The 24,574-nt window shown below is 38.1% G+C and overlaps 1 protein-coding gene across 1 annotated transcript in view; it reads right to left on the reverse strand.

The window, feature by feature from the left end:
• The window catches only part of LOC139720606 (electroneutral sodium bicarbonate exchanger 1-like), a 124,727-nt gene that overhangs the window by 49,289 nt on the left and 50,864 nt on the right, over positions 1-24,574 (reverse strand). Inside the window, exons 3-8 of the mRNA XM_071631961.1 lie at positions 11,736-12,011; positions 10,647-10,785; positions 10,024-10,184; positions 7,007-7,219; positions 6,081-6,235; positions 2,716-2,775 (exon numbers count right to left, since the gene is read on the reverse strand). Coding sequence (XP_071488062.1) covers positions 2,716-2,775; positions 6,081-6,235; positions 7,007-7,219; positions 10,024-10,184; positions 10,647-10,785; positions 11,736-12,011 — 1,004 coding nt within the window. The remainder of the gene's footprint in view (positions 1-2,715; positions 2,776-6,080; positions 6,236-7,006; positions 7,220-10,023; positions 10,185-10,646; positions 10,786-11,735; positions 12,012-24,574) is intronic.

The raw sequence follows: 24,574 nt of genomic DNA on the forward strand, positions 1-24,574 counted from the left end.
CAAAACCATCAGCAAGTCAGCTGGTAATAAACAAAAGGTAACCAGTGAGGGGAAAATATCTTCTGAAACGAGAGAGGCCTTGTGCTCACCTTAGTATCACAAGTTCACTTTTCACACACTCTTGCAGGGTATTACCCGAGAAAAACATACTACAGGTGTAGCTAACTTTAATAGGGAGCTTTGGGGACCTCCAGGAGGTTACAGTGACAATATGTCTTCTATCATATTGGCAATAACACTATCAATCTTGTGAAGAAATCAACCTTTAGTTGCTGTTGTCATTGTTTTTTTTTTTTTTTAAAGGAGATCAAAAATGTGTAAACTGGGCCCTAATCTCATTCAGGCTTCGAACCCTGGATCTGCCATAAAGAAACTTGAAAATATATTTAATAACTACTGTACATTGTATGTCTTCAGAACATTTTTTGGTTTTGTAGAAGAAAATATGTAAAGATTCTCTAATTTGGGGTTCTGGGTCCCATGTGGGGCATGGTGCCAATTTGTGCAAACATACATTCTATCACTTAAAGTGAAAACATATGCCATGTTTGGTGAAAATTGAACATGTGTTTTTAAGAAAATGAAAATGAGAAAATTGAACCCAAACTTGGTTCCAGCCCTTCTCCCCTCCTCCCCTGATCCATCATACACAAACTTGAAACTGCAGTCACCAATTTAATTACTCTACAATAGTGCTAACAAATCTCTATCACTTTTGGTTCTAGAGAAGAAGATCTGTTAAGATTCCCTAAAATGGGGGAAGGAACATGGTGCCCATTTGAACAAGATCTTGTCACCATTGGAATGCTACTTCCCAAATTTGGTAAAAGTCTGTCACTGGGTTTTCAAGGAGAAAAACTGAAAATGTAAAAAGTTTGCACATGACGGACAGCAGACAATGAATGATTGTAATGGCTCAATGGAGCCTTTGGCTCGGGAGAGCTTAAAAAGGAGAGAGTGTGATACAAGTAAAACTGTGATCCAAGAGTCATGTTAGTTTTATAAGAAGACTTTAAGCTTGCAAGACCTAATGAAACCATAGTTTGGATAGTGTAGCATCGATGATAAACTCTTTGCCTCTTAATTGTTGTAAACTCATTCCAAACTCAATATCAAGATACCAAGGAGGATGACATCAATACAAACAAACAAACAAACAAACAAACACACACACACACACACACCTGAACCTCAAATAAATGATTTCTTTTATGTGGCTACAGTTGTTTCAGTTAATTGGCTATGCTGCATTATTGGCTACGTGCTGTTTTTTTCTCACCAGAAAATACATACAGGTGTATAATTTGTGATCAGCTGGGATGGAAATTTGCATTCTACAGATTCGAGAAGACAATGTAGTAATGTTCTGACGGTGATCCTTAACCTCAAGGATAGCTATCTTCGAGGATAGGCTTGGAGTTAAGCATAGTGTAGACACACTCATTGATACATTGGTGTAGCTAACTTGAAGATAGCTATCCACAAGATAATTTAGGGTTAGTGCTCTATAAACAAGCCGTGGGGCTCCCCACTCGTAGTTTGGCATTGAGCAGACAGAACTTGTTGACAGGAACCTGTAGATAAGCATAGTTACAGGGGGCAGTGAGCCTATCCTTGAGGATAGCTACCTTTGAGGTAAAGCTTTGTTGTGTAAGCTCACATCATTGTTTGGGAGGCCAGAGCTTATCGTCAAAATAGATATACTCGAGGTTAAAGGACAAGTCCACCTTCATATACATAAGGGTTGAGAGAATGCAGCAATATTAGTAGAACACATCAGTGAAAGTTTGAGGAAAATTGGACAATCCGTTCAAAAGTTACGAAGATTTCAAGTATCTGCGCAGTCACTGCTGGAAGAGAAGACTACTACAGTATATGATGTCACATGCGTACAACTGTATAAGGACAATAAAAAGAGAATTTCTCAAAACTTTACTTTTTGAATAAAGTGCACAGTTCTTCGACTTGCTACTGACGTATGTTAAGGGTAATATTATTCCCCCTGCCTTCCGAAAGAGAGAAGTCTAGTGTACTTTTCGTTATGGGAGAAAAATGGAAATATGTTGAATTTTCTTTATTCTTTCTTTTTATCATTGTACTCATGTGACATCACAAGCTATAGTAGTCTTTTCATCCAGCCGTGACTGAGCAGAAACTTCAAAAATTCATAACTTTTTAACGGATTGTCCGATTTTGCTCAAACTCTCACTGTTGTGTTCTACTAATATTGCTGCATTCACTCAACCCACATGTCTATGAAGGTGAACTTGTCCTTTAAGGATCACTGTCTCAAGGTATATAATGTCACTATCATAACTCTACACCTGAGTAACACGCATTCCTGGATTGAGGGATACACTCAACACAAACACCAGCAGGAACAATATTAACAATGACAAACAAAAGCATCTAGGTTGTTTTGGGTGGGGAGGGACCAGCAAAAGCAAAAAAGATTAATGAATGAATATTCAACAAATATATGATTGAATAAATGAATATGAATGTGCAATCCATAGCTTAAAAAGAAAATGAGATCAATGATAAAACAAAAAAACAATCAGAATCTAGTCTGTATTTAATGCCTTGCTTCTTTCCCCTGCAGTGAAGTGAGCCAAGAAGTTTTCAAGATTCCTCCTCAAAACAAAGAGGGGAAAAAAAAGGAGGAAGAACAAAACAGCAATAAAAAAAAAGAGAACAAAGAAAGTAGTATCCAACCGATAGACTTAATCCTTGGAGGTTGTGAGGAATGGAGAGCCGGGCATCGCTGAACCTTTTCTGTGAGAAGAAAGAGTAAGAAACAGAGGACACATCTAGAATACACATATACATACACAAACATTCAGGGGATACAATACGTGTATGGGTGTACCTTCACAAGGGACGCACATGTATACCACTTGACAGTAAAGATACAAAAAACAAAACACAAACAAACACTGCTGCTCTGCTGAACTACTGGATACGGCAAATATTTCACGAGGTTTTTATTTTCGCGAATTTAAAGACACGCGAATTTAAAGACACACGTAAATATTGACTCTGGTGTGACATGCACATATACATCATTTTCTGTTCAGCACTGTACTCCACGATTGCAAATTTAACCACTCCCGAAATAGATGAGCAAAATACTTTGAGATTTTGGATCTACAATGTTAAAATATGTATGGGGGGGGGGGGGGCACTGCACCATTCTATTGAAATGGATGGTTTCAAATTTAATGTATTATAGCAACTATGAAAGGGTAAAAAAAATGCACTGAATGGATGCAATTTGTACTGTAAATTAACATTTTTTTTTGCCAGATAAACAAGCAATGATATTTCTAGATTCTTGTCAAAAGCAATTTAACCCTTCAGCAGAGCAACAACATTTTTTTTCTTCAGTTTCTAGCACTTTACAACAGACAACACACAGAGAGGAGAATTAATGCTCAGTATAAGTGAGTGCTACATTCCAATGGATGTGTTCTGATAAATTAATATGTGACCAAGTAATTATATGCATACACTTGCAAGAACATACTGGGTTCATACATTTGTACAAAATTCAATTTGATACAGTGAAATAGGACTAATGTGAAAGAGGATTAAATACTATGCTTTACAACACAAGCAAAATATTGTATTATAACTATACTATAACTATAAAAGCACGTTGAATACTCAGACTAGAGATCTGGTGAAGCTAGATGAGCCAATGTATTTTGATTATGTACATATATGTACATGGGTACACCTATATTTGTATATGCATGTACATTGTACATACAGCTGTACATGTACATGTACATGTATACATATAATTTCATAAAGATATAATGCCCTTTAAGTGATGTGTTTGCTATCTAGATATGCAACAAAAACAAACACATGGTTGGGCCAACCAGCATAAAAGGTGCACATCTCTGTGAAACGCAGAGAATAAACCCACCAGCTCTGCAGAATTCATATCAACAATCAAAATGCCAGGTATATTTACGCACGGACAATTTCCAGGAATTTGCATGCACCTATAATACAATAGCTGAAATGTAATCATAGATTGACATGAACTGTAAAGGAGAGTCTAAAGGTATCTAAACACACGTTCTTCATTCACACACACAAATAGAATGACCCTGAAAACTTGTTGTCTCCAGACTATCGTAACCCTCACAGCCTTATTATATTGGACACCTGTAGGGCCTGTTGCATAAAACTTTTCACGTGAGAAACACTCTTTTATAAGAACTAAATAATCAGGTTAATATGATTCTCCCATTGACCATAATGTAGGGAAATATCTTGTTTACAAGGAATTCAAGTTTGTTTTGCTTTTGGCTTTTTTTTTTCTGCAAATACTTTTCAAGCAATTGGACTAAGATTACAGTAGGTAATGGATTAACTTCATCTAATTTCAAATAAAGTGTTATTTTTCAGCATCTTTCACAGCATAAATATCCATTTCCAAAGTATGTGTGCAAAAGAGACTATTTTTATTCCAACATGAACCTTCTTTAATAGAAATGAATATCTATTCATATGATCTAAAGATCACAGACCAACCCCACCCTCGATCCCTATTTAATTATGTACATGACGCAGTGCAAACATAAACTATATCAGATGGGTTACCTCTAGACTCAACTCCAGGCTTAACATATACAATTTTTTCCAGGCATGCTCAACTTTGGCAAGAAGTCAAGCTGACATGATGCCAGAATCCTAAAGTAGGGCATCAAATTTAGGAACATGATTCACTGCCTCATTTCCACCTCTCTCCCTCTTACATCTCAAATTTGGCCACATTTCTAAACCCTGAGCAACATGACAGCAATGCTAAAACTTATTTTTGTATTGGGCAAGAAATTATTGGATTTCAACAACTAGTGATGGAGATTATTGCAACACCCAATCTCCAGATCTACAAGTCATGTCAAAGTTTGCTCTCACTAGACCAGTGATGAAAACTTAACAGAATGACGATCTGTTTCTGGATAACATATGTACAAAAAATCACAACTTTTTAAACAGATTGTCCAATTTTCCCTGAACTTTGCTGCTGGGTTCTACTAATGACGCTGCACTCACTTAATCCACATGTAAACTTTGGTTTTATTCCCCTTAATCATGTTAACCCTGCAGCTTTTAGTATTACTATTACAATGTATATTAGGGTTCAAATATCTAAGATACATTGTATCATGAATATGCCAGTACCAATTCTAACACATTAATACCATTACACGAAAAATGCAACAATTCATGATTTACCAAGAAATTACTTAACACAACCTATAGGCTGAGTGGTGCATATTATAATCTGTGCATGAATATGGGATGTTCTAATTTAGTTTAATAGTTTTTGTTGTAAACTGTTATTCATAATGCAAAGAACAAGTTTTTCCCATTGCTGGTAAGGTGTAATGTGAGGTATACATGTAAAAAATCTAAGTGATCTAATGATCTGGTTCTACCAGTTTTATTCAAAACAAAGTCTCTCCAAGGTAAAGGAGACTTCCATGTTTGTCTCCATGCATTTAGAAGATGGATCAGAGTAATCAAGAGTGTTTAACATGCAACAGTGGAGACAAAATTTCCTTTAAGAGTAATAACTAATTGTTAGAAACACTTGGACATAACAGAAATAGAGTGACAAAAATATTAAGAAAGGATGTGATTAAATCAATGAATGAGACAATACACACAAAGACATACTATGACTCAGCAGGGACATTCCACACTTTACTTCTTGTCTCACAGTCTGTTACCTTGCTCTCTGCATAACAATCCATTCTGCTTGCTTAGCCTTGCATTCAGTCTGATGCTCTGATTTACTTAATCCATTAACACAACAACAAGAAAAGAGAACTCACTATTGCAAACCACAAATACCTGCATACAGCGTATCAGGTTATGTTTTCTTCTGAACTCTACATAGCCAATAAATCTAAATTCAGAAGAAGGCGAACATACACTTTTGTATGCACATGCCTTGTTAGAGATAAATTCTTAGAAGACATTCTTGCCATTTCAAGGTAAACCTAGGGATGAGGGAATGATGCTGAGGTCCAGCATGGGTTGCTATGGTAACCTACCTTCAGACTGTGCTGGCTGGACACCTTGGGTAGGCTGCCTGAGGTGTCATTTTTAGTCATTGGCTCTGCCTGGTTCTGGACTGTCAGTGAGCTGCCGGCGCTGCCTGAAGTATTCTGCATGTTTGGAGATGAGCCGTGGGAAGCAAGATTGGCAGCTGAAGACAGACAGATACAGAGAGAGAGAGAGAATTAGATCTATAGACAATTCAATGATTTGACACAAAAATAGAATATTAATGATCATGTCAGCAGAAACATGATTCAAGTCAATTCAATTCAATTACATGTATATTTCACATTTCTTTAAAAAATCTATATAAACACATGCACTAAAAAGAAGACAAAGAAGGATAACTAAGCAATGACGAAACACGAAAAGTACCAGGGATTCTTACCCCGTAAATTAGAGAATAGTAGAATAGTAAAGACACTTTAAATGAAGTGGATTCCAGGGAATGACAAAGGTCCTTGGCCTATCAGAGGTTAAACCCTTAAGGACTGCATCTAACATATTCATATCATATCAACATCTTTGTGTACAGAGCGGTCTAAAAGTCTTTAGGTTGGCAAAACCTTACGGAGTATCACATCCTCCACACTTCTGTTTATTGTGAATTTAAATGTGCAATGTTTTGGGGGTTTTTTCTGTCCGTCTAATTTCAGGCAAATCAAAAATATTTCTGCTTTGACTTTGGCCTTTGAATTCCAATACTCACTTCAAGGTACACATTCTTCTGCAAGTACTTTTATTTTGTGTGTGTGAGTTTCAGTAGTCAGCATGACGTTGTATCCTTGTACAAGTTGTTTACTCTCTACAGGAAATACAAAATAAGGTCTTCCGTATCCAGAGAAGAAGAATTCTGAGATGTGATTTAAACTGGAAACAAAAAGGAATGTGAAAAGGAGTGCATGAAGGGGGTCATTACCCTGTTCCATGCTCTGGTTGTGGGAGCCTCCCGTGGAGAGGCTGCGTCCGATGTCAGTCAAGGAGCGAATCATTGGCAGGAGGCTGCTGCCCCGCTTGTCTCGGTGTTTCTTGTGGCTCTGGTGATGGTGTTTGCGGAGAAGGGCTTCCCGCACCTGTTCCCGCTTATCTTCCTCCAACTGGTTGGACATGATAAGCTTGTCCAGGACCAGGTCTAGTTGGACACAGGACCAGGAATAATGACTTGAGTGACCACAACATGACTGGCAATGCTTACTTTATAAACTGGTGCTGTGGGTGTTATTGGGTGATTGGACTATTTCCACATTAAAGCTAAATGGACTCACTGTACTGGAGGATGACATCTGATCTGGTCAACATACATGTATAACATGTTTGATCCATGCCTACAAAGCAACACTGGTACTGCTACTGGATGATTGCTGCTGACATTAAATACTACAGAATAGTTAAAAATAGCTTACATACATGTATGACAAGGTGTGACAGTGACAAAGAAACTTAAAGTTACAGTATATCAAACTGATTGCAAGAAAAATGCAAGCTTCTGAAAACACAAAGATTATTTCTTGGAGATATGGAAATTGTATCTTTCTACATGTTCTGGGAAAAAGAAAAAAGAAATTTTACATGTTTCATGCACCATATGGCTAGCCAGCAGTTGATAAACAGTCTTCCCCATTCTCTAAACTCAATGATTTACACATATCTGCCATTTAGAGGTAATTGACATGGTGCTATCATAATGCTGTGTTTACAGAGCATGTTATCGTGCTGACTCAAACATCTTGCAACCCCCTTGAAGGTTCTAAAAATAAAACAAGAGGGTATGCTGTCAAATGTAAATACAGTGCATAACTTGCTCATTGAATTACACAAACGACACAGCATCAGATGTCAATGGTACAGCATCAGATGTCAATGGTACAGTATTTTCAAGCATTGGTCTGGAGAGGGTCAAGCCACCTACTTATAATAACCTGAGCTTGTCCTTTGATGAGCACTTCATTGTCATTCACATTATTCTATCATCTGTTTATTAATACTGCCTGTCATCAGAAGGCAGATAACACTTATTAAGATCATAATGTGACTTTATAAAATGGTCTCACTTTACAGTGAACTTGCATGTCATATCATAAATGTACAAGCTTCTGTTCACTTTTTGGTATGAATCCTCCATCTCATTAACAAAGAAAGGGAAATAAAGGCATGCCCAGAAATTCCACTGTGTACAGCTCATCTTTTAGCATTAATGAAGCCTGCCTCCTGTTACCGCTGTCATTACCATGGCAACATGTGCATCACATCCTCACTCCAACATCATCTCTCTTTAGGTGCTTAATTGGTCCCATTCATATCACACCACTGTTGATCATAAATATCTATCAGTCATTAAAGGACTTTCTAATGGAGCCATTCAGCTGCAATTCATTTGCAATATAGGAATGTTGTTTAAAGGCCCTGTAGCATGGAGATACCATAGAGTGGGAAAGCTGGCCCTGCTTAAATTGATAATCACCATTATAGATTTTGTACAACTTTATCTGATCTCAATGTCTAAGTACACACACGGCCGAAGGATCTCAACTAGAGTCGACTGTTACCAATGAGCATACATTTGCATACGTTTCAATGCACATAGTTGCTGATGGGCGCTATTCATGGTGTTTTATTGTACCCAGGAGGACAGTGAATAAAGATCAATTCAATCTAACCATCCATGTTTTTCCATACTACTGGGCCTTCAAAACTAGGCAAAATAATTCAAAAAGTCAAATCTTGTGTTTTCAAATTGCATTTACATCAGTTTAAGAAATATGCACAATATATAAATGATGACTGGCGGGGGAGGGAACATACTGAATGTTCCACCCGAAGGGTTTGAAATGCTATTGAGGGAGGTTATACATGTAAGTCCTGAGACAAAGTTGAGGGACTTTAGCCTCCCGAAATACCATTTCAAGCCCTGAGGGTGGAGCGTTTGGTACATGTTCCCGACAACAAAGTCATCATCTGTTATATTATATGGGTTAGTCAAATTATCACACTTTCGTATGCATTACAATAATCGGTCATCTGCTTTTTCACAATGTATGGAATAGGTAAATTTATCCTATCGATTGCGTGAAAAATATGATCGTTCAATCATTTGGTATCGTTTGTCATTTGTTACGTGAAAATGTTTTCCCATGGGAGAACATTACAAAAATTTTCTACCCATGGGCGAACATAACCAATGTGCCTCCATCACGTGACTGTGTTTAGCCAATCACTAACTGGTATTTGACTAACCCATTTAATATTGTACATTGTAGATATCTTGTTAGATATTGTCTCTTATGCTATATTTATATGCCTCAACATCCTTACAATGCTCTTCATTTCTACATTACTGCACAAACTTTCAGTCCTTTTATCAACTGAGTTGTAAATTATTTTCAAAATCACTGTTTCAAATTTCACATCAGCCTTGCCATCTCCTCTTGCCCTTTGAGTACTGTGTTTACCAAAGCAGTCACTTCAAAATATCATCTTACATAGCCCACTTTGCACTGTAAACATCAGTCTGACACATCTTCATTGCAATTCATGTTGTATTATTTTTCCTTCTGCAGGTCCACTTTCTCCACATTCTGCTGACATGATGCTGTTACAATCAATGAATGTTTCTATGCTCTGCACAAATTCTATACCTTTAATACTTTTGCATAGACCATTTCATATAAACAAAACATTCTGTCACTTAAACTTCATTCCCCTCTCATGCCTGAAATTCTCCATCACTCATACCCATGTACATGATATTAGCACTGCTCTATACCTCTACAAGTTAAAAAGCAAAATTAGGATGGCAACACTACTACCAATTCTAAAATACTCCTATCACAGCAAATATTAGCCTAATGCACATTTCATCGCCTCCCTTTCTTATTATTATACAAATTAGATATATCTCTCTCTACAATCCCTTCTCCCTATTCCTGACAAACCCACCTGCTATCTGAACAATGTCATCTGCCTCCATGTCCAGACACACAGTGCCATTGAGGAGGCAGTTCCTCAGTTCAAACAGACTGTGCAGTGGGAGTGTTGCCACATGGGGTTTACTCCACCTGTCTGCATCAACATCCACATCCTCCTCGTACTTTATCCACCTGAAGGATGTAAAATGCATACAGAGGATGAAGACAGCTCATGAACTACAGCTGTATAAATAAATCATAGCTAAATGCAATATTCCAAACCACTTTGGACATTTGGGGTTGTGGGAGTGAACCATCAGGACTATACGATCCTAGAAAGAATTTATGCCAAAAGCCCTGAAAGACACCACCATACCCTCATTTCAGTCAGCAGGCAGGAAGCATTAGAAAAAACCAAAAAACAAACAAACAAACAAACAAACAAACAAACAAAACTCTTTCAAACTGTTTATACATGACATTTCTTATGAGTGAGGCTTTGGATAAACTTATATGAAAAAGTATGACTAAATAGTAAATTTTCTCCCCACACCCTCCCTTCATCAAGAATAGTATTTCTGGATAATGCCAGACTTTGAATCCTCAAACTGCAAGATTGAGTATCCAGTGTTATCAACCACTGGACCAACCCACCTTGCCATTTCCTTCCACTCCAACTCCTCACCATCTGACCCATAGCAGAGCTCCTCCATCTCGGTGAAGATCTCGTGGGACTCATGTCCCTCCTCCGCTTCATCCCCCAGGATGAACTTTACTCTCTGGGATGCTTGGTCTGTATGAGAGAATAACACTGACTACTGACTAAAATTCATCAGATGACTAAACCATCACCAGCACCTGGACATATGTTTTTTCATTGTTATTGTCACATGTATAATTGTATGCTGGTTTGTATGCCAAGGCATATAACAGATTTATTGACTCTTCTGTTGTAATTTCTTTTTACACTGTACAGTCTGTATTTGAAGAATACCTACATAGTAGGATGCATTTGACACATATCCAATGACTTCCTCTTCCCTTATATTTCATCTTTCCCCTTCTAACGATGTCCGAACATCTTACTTGATTCTCACTCTATTCTTCCTTACCACTCTCTGTGTTCCTTTCTCTACCGTCTCCACTAGTGCAACTTCAACTTCTAGCCCATTATTGTCCCCCACTCCTCACTTTTTGCCCTCTTTACAACCCCCATATGTTGCTTCCCTCTTCAATTCTCCTCTTTCTAGGCTCTTCTGCCAAACAACGATCACGTTAAGGACTACATTCACATGGTGTCACCGCAACTCTTTCTCCCTCAGAGTCATTTACGAGTCATTTACTTCACTATGCAAACCTTCAAACAACACATTCCAATGACTATGTCATGAATTGCTTGCAATTAACCAACAGATGGTCAATCGATTATTAAAGTAACTAATTTCCCATAGGAAAATTGCCATCATTCTGTCATACACATCACATACGATTTAAAGTCACAATGTACACTGATCAGAAAGCAAGCCTAGTTTAAACCACTTATCATCTTCAAATCATATAACAGCAGTTACTGTAGCAATCATTACCTATAGTCTGAATATCACAGAAATGGGATCACTGCCACTTGAAAGGACAGATCTTGAGAAAATGAAATACATTTTAAGGAGGCTGATGGATAACTTTTTTTTTGAAGCTGATATCAAATATCAGCTCAGGTGGAAATTCAAGGGAGGGGAAAAATACCTTGTTTATCAAGAAGAAGTGCATCAGCGCTGGCATTGGGGTCAGAGTTGGGGGAGTAGGCATCCCCTGTGGCATTGGTATTGTTTGCTGTGCTACCATTAGCCCCATTTTTATTCTTGGAGCGACTCTTGTTGCGGTGCTTGTGGTGACCATGACCATGACCATGACCATGTCCATGACCATGGCTGTGGTGGTGGTGGTGGTGTTTCTTTTGTGATGAAGGCATCTGTTCCTCATTGAGGGGAACATGGACGCCAACATAGATGGCACGATGTCCTGTGGATAAAGACATTAGAAATATTGTTAAATGTAATGTATTATTATTATTATCATCATTAAAAGTAGAGAAAGAGAAAGGTGAGCCACATAATGTGCTAACCTGTGTACAGCATCATTCAGCTACATCCTTCCAACAGATGATGAAATCCCTATACAAGGTTTTGCTTGGTAGCATTACATCCCACATCCTGTATTTTATGTTATTAGGGTTTCCTGACTAGAACTCCCAGAGAAGATGTCAGATGAAAACAAGCATTTTTATCTTTTAATATGAACCCAGGGGGAGGGGGTGACATAGAGACCCCTGTTTAAATTTCCATGGTAGTCTAGCATGAGGTCAACATACGTTTCATAAGTTTTGACATACAGTGGGCATGCGTTTCTCCTTGAGAGTGCACATACATCCGTGTATACAAAATGTACATGTGCACTGTGCCACAAACAGTGCAGGTTACTGGAAGCGCGTGCTTTGTTCATGCCGAGACTGTTTAAAGGGAACGTAAACGCAAAGAGCAATGTGGATTGAGTAAAAGCATTAACATTAATAGAACACATCAGTGAAAGTTTGAGGAAAATCGGACAATTGATGCAAAAGTTATGAATTTTTAAAGTTTTGGTGTTGGAACCGCTGGATGAGGAGACTACTAGAGGTTATGACGTATGAGTGGACAACAATATAAAGAAAATATAAAAGGAATTCCACAAAAAAATCACTTTTATAGCAAAATGAAAGGGTACTTGACTAACCGCTTTCAGAAAGCAGGGGGAATAAGTGCTACCCCTAACATATGTCAATATCGAGTTGATGGAATGTGTAATTTTCATGAAAAATGAATTTCTGTTGAATTCCCTTTATATTTTCTTCATGTTGTAGTCCTCTCACACGTCATAACCTCTAGTAGTCTCCTTACCCAGCAGTTCCAACACCAAAACTTTATAAATTCATAACTTTTTCATCGATTGCCCGATTTTCCTCAAACTTTCACTGATGTGTTCTATTAATTCTACTGCTTTCACTCAATCCACATTGCTCTTTGGGTTTACGTTCCCTTTAACCCATCCCCGTCAGCTCCCACAAAAAACGTGGTTTTTATTATTTATGACCAAAAGAGGGCGTCCTAGGACCTCAGGCTTGGCCAGGAGCTGTAGAATAATTTTAGCCAATCACAGAGATCCTTACTGGGACTCAGAAAAATAATTTATGCAAAGAAACATATTTTAGAATGTCTCTTATTGGCCAAAACACCTGCCAGGGGTTCGAGCCTGCTGAGAAACTAATCAATATTCATGTTTACAGCGCGCATGTATCTTTGTTGCCCCAGCAACTGCAGTGATTTCTTACGCGCGGTATCGTGATATCGATCTCCTCATAGAGTGCTTGACGATATCTCCTTGTGTGTGTACGTGTACTGCTAGCTATGCTGGGGCACGGGGGTGTGTGTGTTGAATTCCATTTACGTTAGTGAGTGTGGGTAACTTCTCTAGGTTTCCCGTCCATTTCTCTCTCTCTTTTCTCTCTTTTGCTTTCGTATCATTCTATATCTTTCATTCTCAGAGTACAATCGTACTTCTGAGAGTGTTTTGTTCATTTTTTCTAAGTGATTATCTCGTTTGCAACAATTTAGAGGTGAGTTTTTGTCCTAGTGTTTGTTGAGTTTTTTGATTGAACACGATGTAGCTTATCTACGTATGTGCGAAAACATGTAGTTTGTGTGGCACCCACTCGTTACTTTTCCGTGTAAGCATTTTTGCCGTAGTGTCTTCATCGTTCGTCTTCCAAGCATCGTGTTTTCACCCTAGTTTTTCTCATCGTAGTTTTTTACCTCGATTTTTTTTTTGGGTGCAAGATGTTCTGTGTATTTTTTTCTACGGTAATATGCCATCGTTGATGATCTTCGTGTATTCATTACTAGTTTTTCACCTCCGTTTCATTTTTGTGTACAACTAATGTCTAACGTGGCGTAGTTACAACTATGTTTAGAGGGACCCCGTTTAGAGCTAGTTAGCTAGGTCTGCGATGTCTGTATCGTTTGCTGATATGTCTTGTGAGCTGAGAGTGACTATGATGGGAGTGATATTCAGGGTTTTGCTGTGGTTGAGGTGATGGCAAGATGTAATTTATTTTGTGTAACCATGTATGACATTGATGATGGCGAGTAAAACTACGACACGAGTAGCCTAGCCTAGGCCAATGACGAGAGTGACACTGAAGAAACGGGGGCTGATGCTCGCTCGTCCAATCGTGCACGGGAGTGGTCTAGAGACCTGCATTACAGTTGTGTATTTATATTTTTTTTCCTTTTTCTTATTCACTCGGGTATTGTGCTACCAAAATTCGTGTCTCTGAAGAAACTCAACCAAAAGCTTGACAACAAGTTTGCATCAGGTCTATTCTGTAGTACTAGCACTAGGTTCTAGATCTAAATCATAATGGCGATGCTAGTTTAGTTTTCATTTAGAACTCGATGAAATCCATTTTCTTTGCTCATTTTTCAACTGATAAATTATTTAGAACTGTACTTAAATTCTGATGTACTGCATTCACCATTGTAATAAAAAAGAGCCTGCTGATCAGGTGTTTCATTGTATCCTTTTCATTTCCTCCCTATCCTTTTGGTTTCCTTCCTGTCACTTTCTTCTTTGACCCTGGATGGAAAAAAAAAATCCCATCTTGCCATGTAAAGACAGAATACATAACCATCATGAAATATCATGACATTGAAATAATACTAAGAAATATTCAAGTGACCAAAATACTTGTTTGTGAAAATAAATAACAAATGAAAGGTGATTTCTTTATGGAGCAGTTCTTTCAAATGTCAAACAGCTTCGATAATGAAGCAAGTGAAATCTGAAAACTATCCTGGCAACAAGTTGAAATTGATAGGGAATTCTGACAAAAACTGTCACACCATTTGATGTTTGAATTTGTCTTTTTATTGGATGAGGTTATACAACTAAGTGCCGCCGATAAAATAACAATCCTCTCAATTTGAACAAGAGTACATTAGTACGACTCAGTAAACAGCTGATTATTTATGCATCGTATCCATGGGCAACTGCGGGGTAACTGCAAGAAGGCGCAGGAAATTAGACTTGAGTCAAGAACGACTATTTATTATTATTTTTTTATTCAAACTATTTTTTTTTCTTGGACTGAAAAAAAAACCCAAAATATTTCATATTACGCTTCTAAAATATAAAATGAATATATGAAGTCTTTTTATCGTGATTTTATGAAGAATTAGAATTATTGAAAAAAATATAGATACTAGACGGGCTGAAGAAGGAAGTCTAATTTCACCCCAAGAATTTGCAACACACCGCATCTCGGGTGCATTCCTAGCGTTCTTGCCGCACTCTCACGATCACCTAGCTAGGCCATGTGCACAAGCCAGTCACATGTTCACAGTACACACGTTGTTAGCCAGTTCACCGATCTCATTCCTGATCTCGTGCGTGTAGAAAATTCTCTCAAAACTAAGCCAGACATGATTTTGGAACATACATTACAATGTCAAGACCTTTTTAGTGGACTTTGAATTCGCTATTTGTCTGTTTTAGCTCTTGAATGTACGACTTCGAACGTCCGATTTGTTTTCTACTACACCACGTGGAGTTCGTATTTTTTCAGCCCCATGCTTCTCCACACACGTCACACTAGCACTGTGTACCTGTACACACACAAGCCATCGCGATCGAAGTTTGAGCGATAGCGATAACATGTGCGGAGCAGACATGCGGATTTCAGCACAGGGTAAATGAGTAGTTGAACGTATCACGATTGTAAAACAAATCTTTTTCTATGTCTCTGCAAATTTGAATTAGGCTATCTCAGCATAGATAGATTATGATACATTACAAAATAGATTAGCCATAGCAAGAACTTGCTTACATGAGAGTTATTAGATAACGTTGCAAAATAAAAACCCCGTCATTGAATGGAATGTTCCAGAGCTATCTGGGGGGGCTCGAGGACATTATGGACACGTCGATTCGCAAGTGGGTAAGATGTGATTACAGATGGCTTGAAATGAAGAGGATTTATCGATGAAATACACAGAAACAATATTTTTTCATAATTCCTGCACAATTTATTATTTCTTTTCATAAAATTCACATAAACTAGTGCTGTATTGAGTCAACTAAGTGCATATTAGCACGAGTGTACACGCATCATCCCTCCTGCCTAGTGGGAATGACACAGGCAGTTTTTTCGATGACGTATGAATGCTCTTCGCGTGTAGATCGCGCCGTAGGGAAGATCGCGCCCAAGTTCATGGCCAACTTACTAGGCAGGCACGATATTACAGATTACACAGAGGCCCGTACGTGGATGGGTTAAAGTCCCCTTGTCTGGGGTAAACATGGCACAACCTTTCGAGGTTGTGCCAGACTTATGCTAGGCTGTCTAGAATGACATCCACACCAGACTCACTCCAGACTGGTGTTTTGTGCTGTGACCACTTAGAGTCCCCATCGTCTGATGTGAACACGGCACAACCTCTGGAGGTTGTGCCCTGTTTGGGGGGACTCTAAATAGGGAATAACATACATGTACACCCTGTGTTCACATTGATCCCCGCAGGGAAATTCCCGTACTGCAAGATTTTCCCCTCTAAAACCATAGTGTGGACGCTCAATGGGACTTGTCTCCCACTGCTCCCCACCCCTGCGAAGCAAGTCAGGTCCTGGGACAACCAGCTGTATTCATCAAATTTGCGCATGTGTGAAGTCTGTTTTCAAGTGGCACGGCTTGCCCCAAGCCCCGACTGCCCACGCAGTTCGGGGACAGTCGAGATAGCAGCACTGTGGACGGTCAGTCATTAAAAAAAAGATAAGATCTCTGGTGACTGTCCCGCCAAGCGGTGTCTAATGTGAATGCAGGAACAAAATTCTGTAATTGATTTAGGAACTGTCTGAACTGGGACTTATTGGTCAGCGCCCAAATATTTCATACAGCAGAATAGTCTCATGCACCAATTTGCAGATTACTTCATATGCATCTACTCATCCTACTACAGACAACAGAGATTTAAAAAAAAAGACAGGTAAGTTCAGTGATGGTCAAAAAGAATGAGGACTACTGCAACCCTTTGGTGAAGACAGACAAACAAAATATGGGAAAGTCTACTTAACTTTTACTGGCTATCCAAATCCATACATGTAATTATATTCACTATAAGTTTTATCCTGCAGTTTGTACAGCATTTCATGACTTGCCAGCTCTGGATTACAATGTACTGTGACAGTGATGCCAGGGTAACAAGAATAAACACAAATTCCTGTGATGTTTTTCCCTCTGCCTAAAAAGGAAAGAGTATCACATTTCTGTTTTTGACAGTATGATGAGGAGTAACTCTACAGGAGCCAGATAGCATTAATAGCACAGAAAGGTTCAAGGGTTTGATAAAATTATATCCTCAGGAGGAGATTTTTTAATCAATACCACTGGACTGATCATGCCTTTTTTTCTCCCCTTCTTCCCCATATGGTTCAATGTTGTTACAGCTTGGTGCTTGTGGCTAAATAAGCTGACAGGAAGAATAATGAAATAAAGGTTATTCCTTCTCAAACTCTATTTTATTCGAGAACACATTTTCCCAGTAACTATTTAAATCCTTCTGTTTTCTGACTCTCCTTCTCTTTCTTTCTCTACATTATCCCCTCCCTCCTCTGCTTCTCCGTCTATTCTGTCTATGTATGCGTGATGTTATTTCTAGCTCTCTTGCTATTTTGCATGTTATTAAACTTCTATCCCATCTTATTTTCATTCTATGTAGCAGTTTCTTTCAATCTTTAAGGTCCATTCACTCTCTACAACATCTCATGGCTGCTTCGGGCTTTTTAGTCTAAATTCCATCTCAAAAGATCACTTCTCTTTGATCATGATTCACAGAAGGAGTGCAAAGAGTGCAAGGGTGCAAGTAATGAGGCAATGCAAAAGAACATTGTTAGAAGCAGAAATGTAGCACCATGGTGTTTTGATAATAAGCTATAGAATGAGCAGTGAAAATCCTGCAATCTCATTGGTCGAAAGCTGTGTGTTGATTTTTAATGGCCGCATGCTGCCTCACAGTGGTGAACATGTTATAGGGCACTTGTAGCAAGAGCACGCACACTTGTAGCAAAGGTTCATACACTATCAACCCATTGAAGACAGTTTGATTTTGCTACAACATGCATTTTCCATAGACACCTGCCCGAGTATACTCGGGACTCGTCCTCAACGGGTTAAGCAAGTGTTCGCGCGCTCAGTAAGAGATGCCTACATTGTAGATTGGCTAAAAAGCATGCATCCAGTACTTTTGCCATGTATCCAGTATTATTTACTGGATGCATGGTTTTTGGGCTTTCATCTACATGGCAAGCCAAGAGGAAAATGCATCCAGCAAATTTGCCATCAGGTGACACGATCAAAATATGGATTTCTGGCAAGAAAATTGCCCCCATTCCATAACAGAGATGACGCACAGTGTCTTTTCATGCATCAGTTGGAATAGTTTGCATGAGGTAACTACATATACAATGTACATGGAATTTAGCCTGAAGGTACACAATGTACTTTTTTGCCACTTTTTTGCCACGTTTTATCAAAAACTACTGTGGTAGACATAGTAATGTGAAATAATTTCAAGATGTTATACATTAGAATGCTAAGATTGCTAAGAGCTAACGTCTATTCCCCAAAAGTGCTTGATCAAACTGCAATGTAAAATGTACTTCTAAGCAGACAAAAAAGATGAAGCTTGATATATATTTACATATCCTATATTCTCTTCACCCAACCTTCATCCTGAGAGAGCTTAAGACCAACAGTACATCTCTTGTTGATAATCCATGACCGCTCAGATTGTGAAAGGCAATGGATATACAGTACATCATCAGATAAAATCCTTAGAGGCATTAATGCTACATTTAAGCATTTTAGAGTTAACAGCACACTTGAAATTTGTGACATGATTTTTAGACATGGACAGCAATGAATTACATCAGAGGGTTTGATACTGTATGCAGAAGAGAATTGGGATTTTGAAGCTCCATACTGGAAAAATACAATTTATGTATTACATGTTAGAAATGTTGCGGTAAAACCCTTGCCCTTTTCAGCAGTCCCCTAACTTGTAATAAATCTGACTCAGCCTCAAATCTTTGGCAGACTTCATTTGATGTGTCCAGACAACTCACAGACCAATCTATCACAAAATGCACACACACACCCACACACACACACAAACACACACACAAACACACACACACACACACACACACATGAGCACACATGCACACACACACACAAACTCTTATGATCTTCGCTGCCATTGTTATAAATAAATGTGCTATTAAAACAGACATCCTGCATGATAGAAGAGTATCTCACAAAAGCCATTAAAAATTATTCCACAGCTCTTGATCAATACAGTAACCCAAAATCAAACCCCTAACAACTTCTATGAAATTCCCACTACCCAAAAAAGTAAAATTATACAGGATTTCATTTCTCATACGTTTCCATTGAAAAAATGAAAAAAGAAAGAACAAACATTTATTTTTCCAGCAAAAGTAAGACTTACATAATAAGTTACCTGGCATCAGCACATTCATGAAGTCACAGATATTGAAACTGTCAAAAGTGCAAAGGTGACTTGCCTGAACACAAAAAGCTTGGTGTTTGTTGTTCAAAGTCAAACATTTGACTTGACTCCATATTCCAAAGTTTGAAATGTTTATGAAATCATAGATTGTCTGTCCTTTTGAAGCATGTTGCTATGTTTGATTTGATTTTTGAGTTTTTTTTTTTTCTGAATTGACCTGTCATTCTGTACAGGCTTTGTTTCCCCACACACACAACAACCTTCAAACTTTAAAGCTGAATTTCTCAAAACTGCACACATTCTGGCTCAATTTTCCATCATTTCTATGGTAAGCACATTACTGAAAATAAAATGAAGAAATTATACATCCATCTAGATAATTTAGACTTAGCAAAATCATAATCATTCCAAAATCAGAAACTCACTGTTTAGAAATTCTATCTGGCTTTTTTATAGGAATATATTATCAAAACTATGAGCATAATATCTTAAAAGAAATAAACCTTCGTTCAAATCCTCATAAATTTGGCATTTAGTGCCAATTAAGAATCAGATCACGTACAACCAACATACAAATACCCAAAATCATAAAATAGAATAATTCTGAAATCTAAACAAAAAGACACCTTGTTTTACCTATGGTATGTAAATCATTTCTTAAATTCCAGTTACAAATGTACTTTTTACCACAAATTCTTACATCATTTCTCGTAATCCTGCGCTACTGCACAGGGCCAATCATTTTGTCATATTAAAACCCTTTACTGTAACAAAGAGACTCTAGCACTTTCAACATGATAAGATGATCCCGCAAACTCATGACACACACACACACATACACACACACACACACACACACACACACACCCATCAACCTAACATCTAAGTCCATTAAGAGGCATGCAATTGGTGTTGGTGGGTGCACAATGATTAATGATGTTGTCGAAAGGAAGATGTGATCTTGCTAAGATATGGACTAAGTGGTCGGGTTACACCAAGACTTGCCCACATCAAATGCCTACTATATGATGAATAAGGCTCGCAGACTGATGTGTTGGGACAGTAATTAGACTCCCTGGCCATAGGGTATTAGTACTTCGCTCTCTTTTGTCAGATAAACTATAGCTTAGCCATCATACCCAGAACATGAGTGGCAAAGTTGCAAGTTTTCAAACAAGAGTTGCACATTGAGAATTCATTGTAAAAATGCACAGAATCCATTTATTATTGCCCATGAGGATGGATTTATAATCTCATTCAATTTTCTCTCTTCATGTCATATCTCGTGTAGAGTGGCTCCTTAGAATACTAGATCTAGAAGATCATTATCACGCTAATCCCATTGTCTCTGTGTTCCCAGTAGGTAGAGAGACAGATAGCCAGGGATCTATAGAATAAATGCACAGGGCACATAGTTGTACACCATGTGAATTCCTACCCAGGAGCCCCTATTATCAATGCCTATTTCTACAATGTGATACACCTTGTGCTGTAGCCCACATAGTGGTTATTGCATTGATTTTAACGTGGTCAAAGCTTAGATAATATGCTTTTGTGACATCCTAGAAAAGTTAACCTTGTCTCGTCCAGTAACATCTTTTGAACAGTATATAAGTGTATCATTCATTTCTTACATAATTTTTATAATCTAACTAAGTTAAAGTAAAACAAGAATGAATGCCATGGAAGACTATGAACTACACATGTAAATGAAATTGGAGACAGGAAATTGTTAAGGTACACAGATTTCATGATAGTAATCAAACAACAATGTAGAGGACATTATATCCTGCATATATATCATATGAATTTAGACGGAAACTAGAAATGTCGCTATGGGGACTGATGCCTCCGTCATAATGCATGATTCTCCCAACAGGTGTATAGTATAATGTCTTCACAATGTGAGATATCAGTTTCACATAAATGGCAAAATACTGAAATGACAGGTTTGTCAGAAATATCTTGAATGTTCACTTTCCTTGAACTACATTTGCTATAATTGTCTATTAAAGAGTGCAGGTATACACATATTTGGGGAATTGAGGATTTTTACTTGACTTCTGACTAACCCTTTTATAAGTTTATGCATTGAGTAATTTTCAAGGTATAAAGAAAGAGTGTAATTACAGTGTAAAATAGATTTTTTCTGCATTCAAACCTGGCCTTGACCCTTAACCTTTGACCTTCTGGCAGGAAATTTCCAAGAGAATCTCCATTAGGTAATAAATGTATATTAAGTTTTAAAAATAATAATGCAAGCATTGCATGTACTAGTATATGAGGGAAATAGTAAAATTTTGATGAGTTGACCTTGACCTTTGACCCCTGACTATTAACCCATGACCCCTAAATTCCCTAGATAATCCCTGCCAGTCAGTACATTTGTATGTACCAAGTCCCATGAAGAAACAATGAACCATTTGTGAGAAAAGTGAAATTGGAACATTTTCACCTAATCTTTGACCTTTTGACCTTTGACCTTATGACATGAAACTCTCCTTTGAGAATCTCTATGCAGTAGTATATGTCTGTACACTAAGTTTCAAGAAAATACCTCTGTGCATTGCATGGATATGGGGAAATAGCAACATTTTCAGCATTTGACCTTGACCTATTGCCAGTGTCACTAAAATCTACTCAACTAAGTGCCGTATCATACATCATCCTTGGACCAAGTTTGGTGAAAACTGCTTCATGCAGTTTTGAGTTATCACGTAAAAAGATAAATTTTAGGATTTGACCTTGATCTTTGACCTCTGTCCGATTTCACTCAAAAGGTAATCAAGTAATTGTCCCACCATACATCATCCTTGGACAAAGTTTGGTGAAATTTGCTTGATCCAGTCTTGAGTTATCGCGTGAACAGATACAATTTCATGATTTGACCTTGACCTTTGACCTTTGGCCGATTTAACCCAAAATCTAATCAAGTAATTGCCCTATCATACTTTATACTTGGACCAAGTTTGGTAAAATTCCAGTCAATATTACTCAAGTTATCGCGTAAACGAATGCGGACGGACGTGCGGACGGACAACCCGAAAACATAATGCCTCCGGCACCACTTCGTGGCGGAGGCATAAAAAGAAGAAGAATGAATGTGCATCGCAGTTATACTATGTGTGTGTGTGTCTTCACATTCCCTGATTATTCATTAAAAACATATCATACAGTATAGAAATACATGTACTGCCATGAACCACCAGCTGTTAAAGTGGATATGAACAGTAAATCTTGGCTTGTAGCTTTAGTGCTTTCAAATCAGGAGTTGAAGAGAGAAAGAGAGAGGATATGGTATCAAAGGGATGCATATTGTACAGCTACAATGTACATCAATACATATAAAAAGTCTCCCCTTAATCTACTACAGTGTACAGCTACAATGTACATCAATACATATAAAAAGTCTCCCCTTAATCTACTACAAGCCTCTGATTTCTCACATTCTTGCAACAAGATTTCAGATAAAGGCCTAAATAGGCTGGTAAATTGAAGTGGCATTTCACCATTACTGTGAACAGGTGCGAATACTTAGAATAAGAAATAAGACTAAATTGTATTTGTGATGATCAATACCAGCAGGGTACACCACATCACAAAAACACAAAGCAGGTCAACAAGTACTGCCACTCCCATAGTGGCTTCTTCATAATCATAAAAGAGAGAGAGAGAGAGGAAAAAAGAAAAGAAAAAAGGAAAACCTACAGCCAGACCTACATCAGATTTATGCATCACCATTACCCATCATTCATGTACGCACAAGTGTAGCCATACCCCATGCAGTGAACATGTGGCAGTCTGCCCATATGTTCAGAGGGGAGTTGCATTACAGCCTGAGTAGTTTTTAGCTCCCATCCCCCATCTCTCTTTCAGTCAGATTTTCTCTCTCCCCCCTCCCCCCACCCCACCCCACCCCACCCCAAATTGCAGTTTTGACGTCAAAGTTGTCCGCACTCCACGTGCTGGCTCCTATTGCCCACATCGGCACTTGACTCAGGCATTGCCAATTTGGATAATTATGGAGGCAGAGGGACTAGAGGGGTGCAGGGTGGATCTATCACAGTTTATACTAGCGATCTTAACCCTCAGAATATCAGAGCCTTCCCCCTTCTTGATAGGAGCAGGCAAATAAGATTAAGTAGCAAGTTGATCCAATGCCAAGTATTCCACATTCATACAACATTCAGAAAGGGGAAGAAAGAGTAAGATGGAGGGAGTGAGGGGGAGAGAGGGAGAGATGGAGGGAGAAACAAAAGAGGCAGGGCAGTCACCTTGACTTGGCTGTAAATGAAAAACACTTATCACATTAAACACAATTAATGACATGCCTACATCAACGATCAATGTTTGATACACATGATTAATTATTCAATTAGCAATGCATTATACCTTTATAAAGCATGCATGACTGGATGATTGAATGTGAATGTAAAGTTCAGCGGAACACTGACTGTTTTGCTGCCATCATCGCTGCATGAGAAGACCACTAGAGTTTGTGGCTATGTGCATGAATGATGTACAGAAAGTACACATAAAATGCAACATATTTTCACTTTTCTAGCATAATGAAAGAACATTTGATTTACACATATACTATACCTTTCACAAAGCAGAGAGAATCATATTACCCTTAAAAACTTTGAACATACAGTGTATGTCAGTATATACTTTGTACTTAAAATAATAAATTTGTGGGAATATCTTTATATTTTATTGTTTTCCATAGATGATGTCACGTATTGTAGTGGTCTTCTCATCAACCATAGTGGCAACAAAACTTGAAATATTCATAACTTTCCAGCAGATTATTCCACTTTCCTCAAACTTTGCTGACGTAATCTTCATATATTGCTGCATTCACTCAGTCCATCAACTTGTTGTATATATTTGGATTTCAGTCCTGTATAACTTCAAACTTTTCAATTGTACTACAAGAAATACAGCCTTATTTCAATCCTTCCC

This window comes from Diadema antillarum, unplaced genomic scaffold (assembly GCF_040938485.1).
Source record: "Diadema antillarum isolate AM-2024a unplaced genomic scaffold, OU_Dant_1.0 scf00000130, whole genome shotgun sequence".
In the NCBI taxonomy this organism is placed as follows: Eukaryota; Metazoa; Echinodermata; class Echinoidea; order Diadematoida; family Diadematidae; genus Diadema; species Diadema antillarum.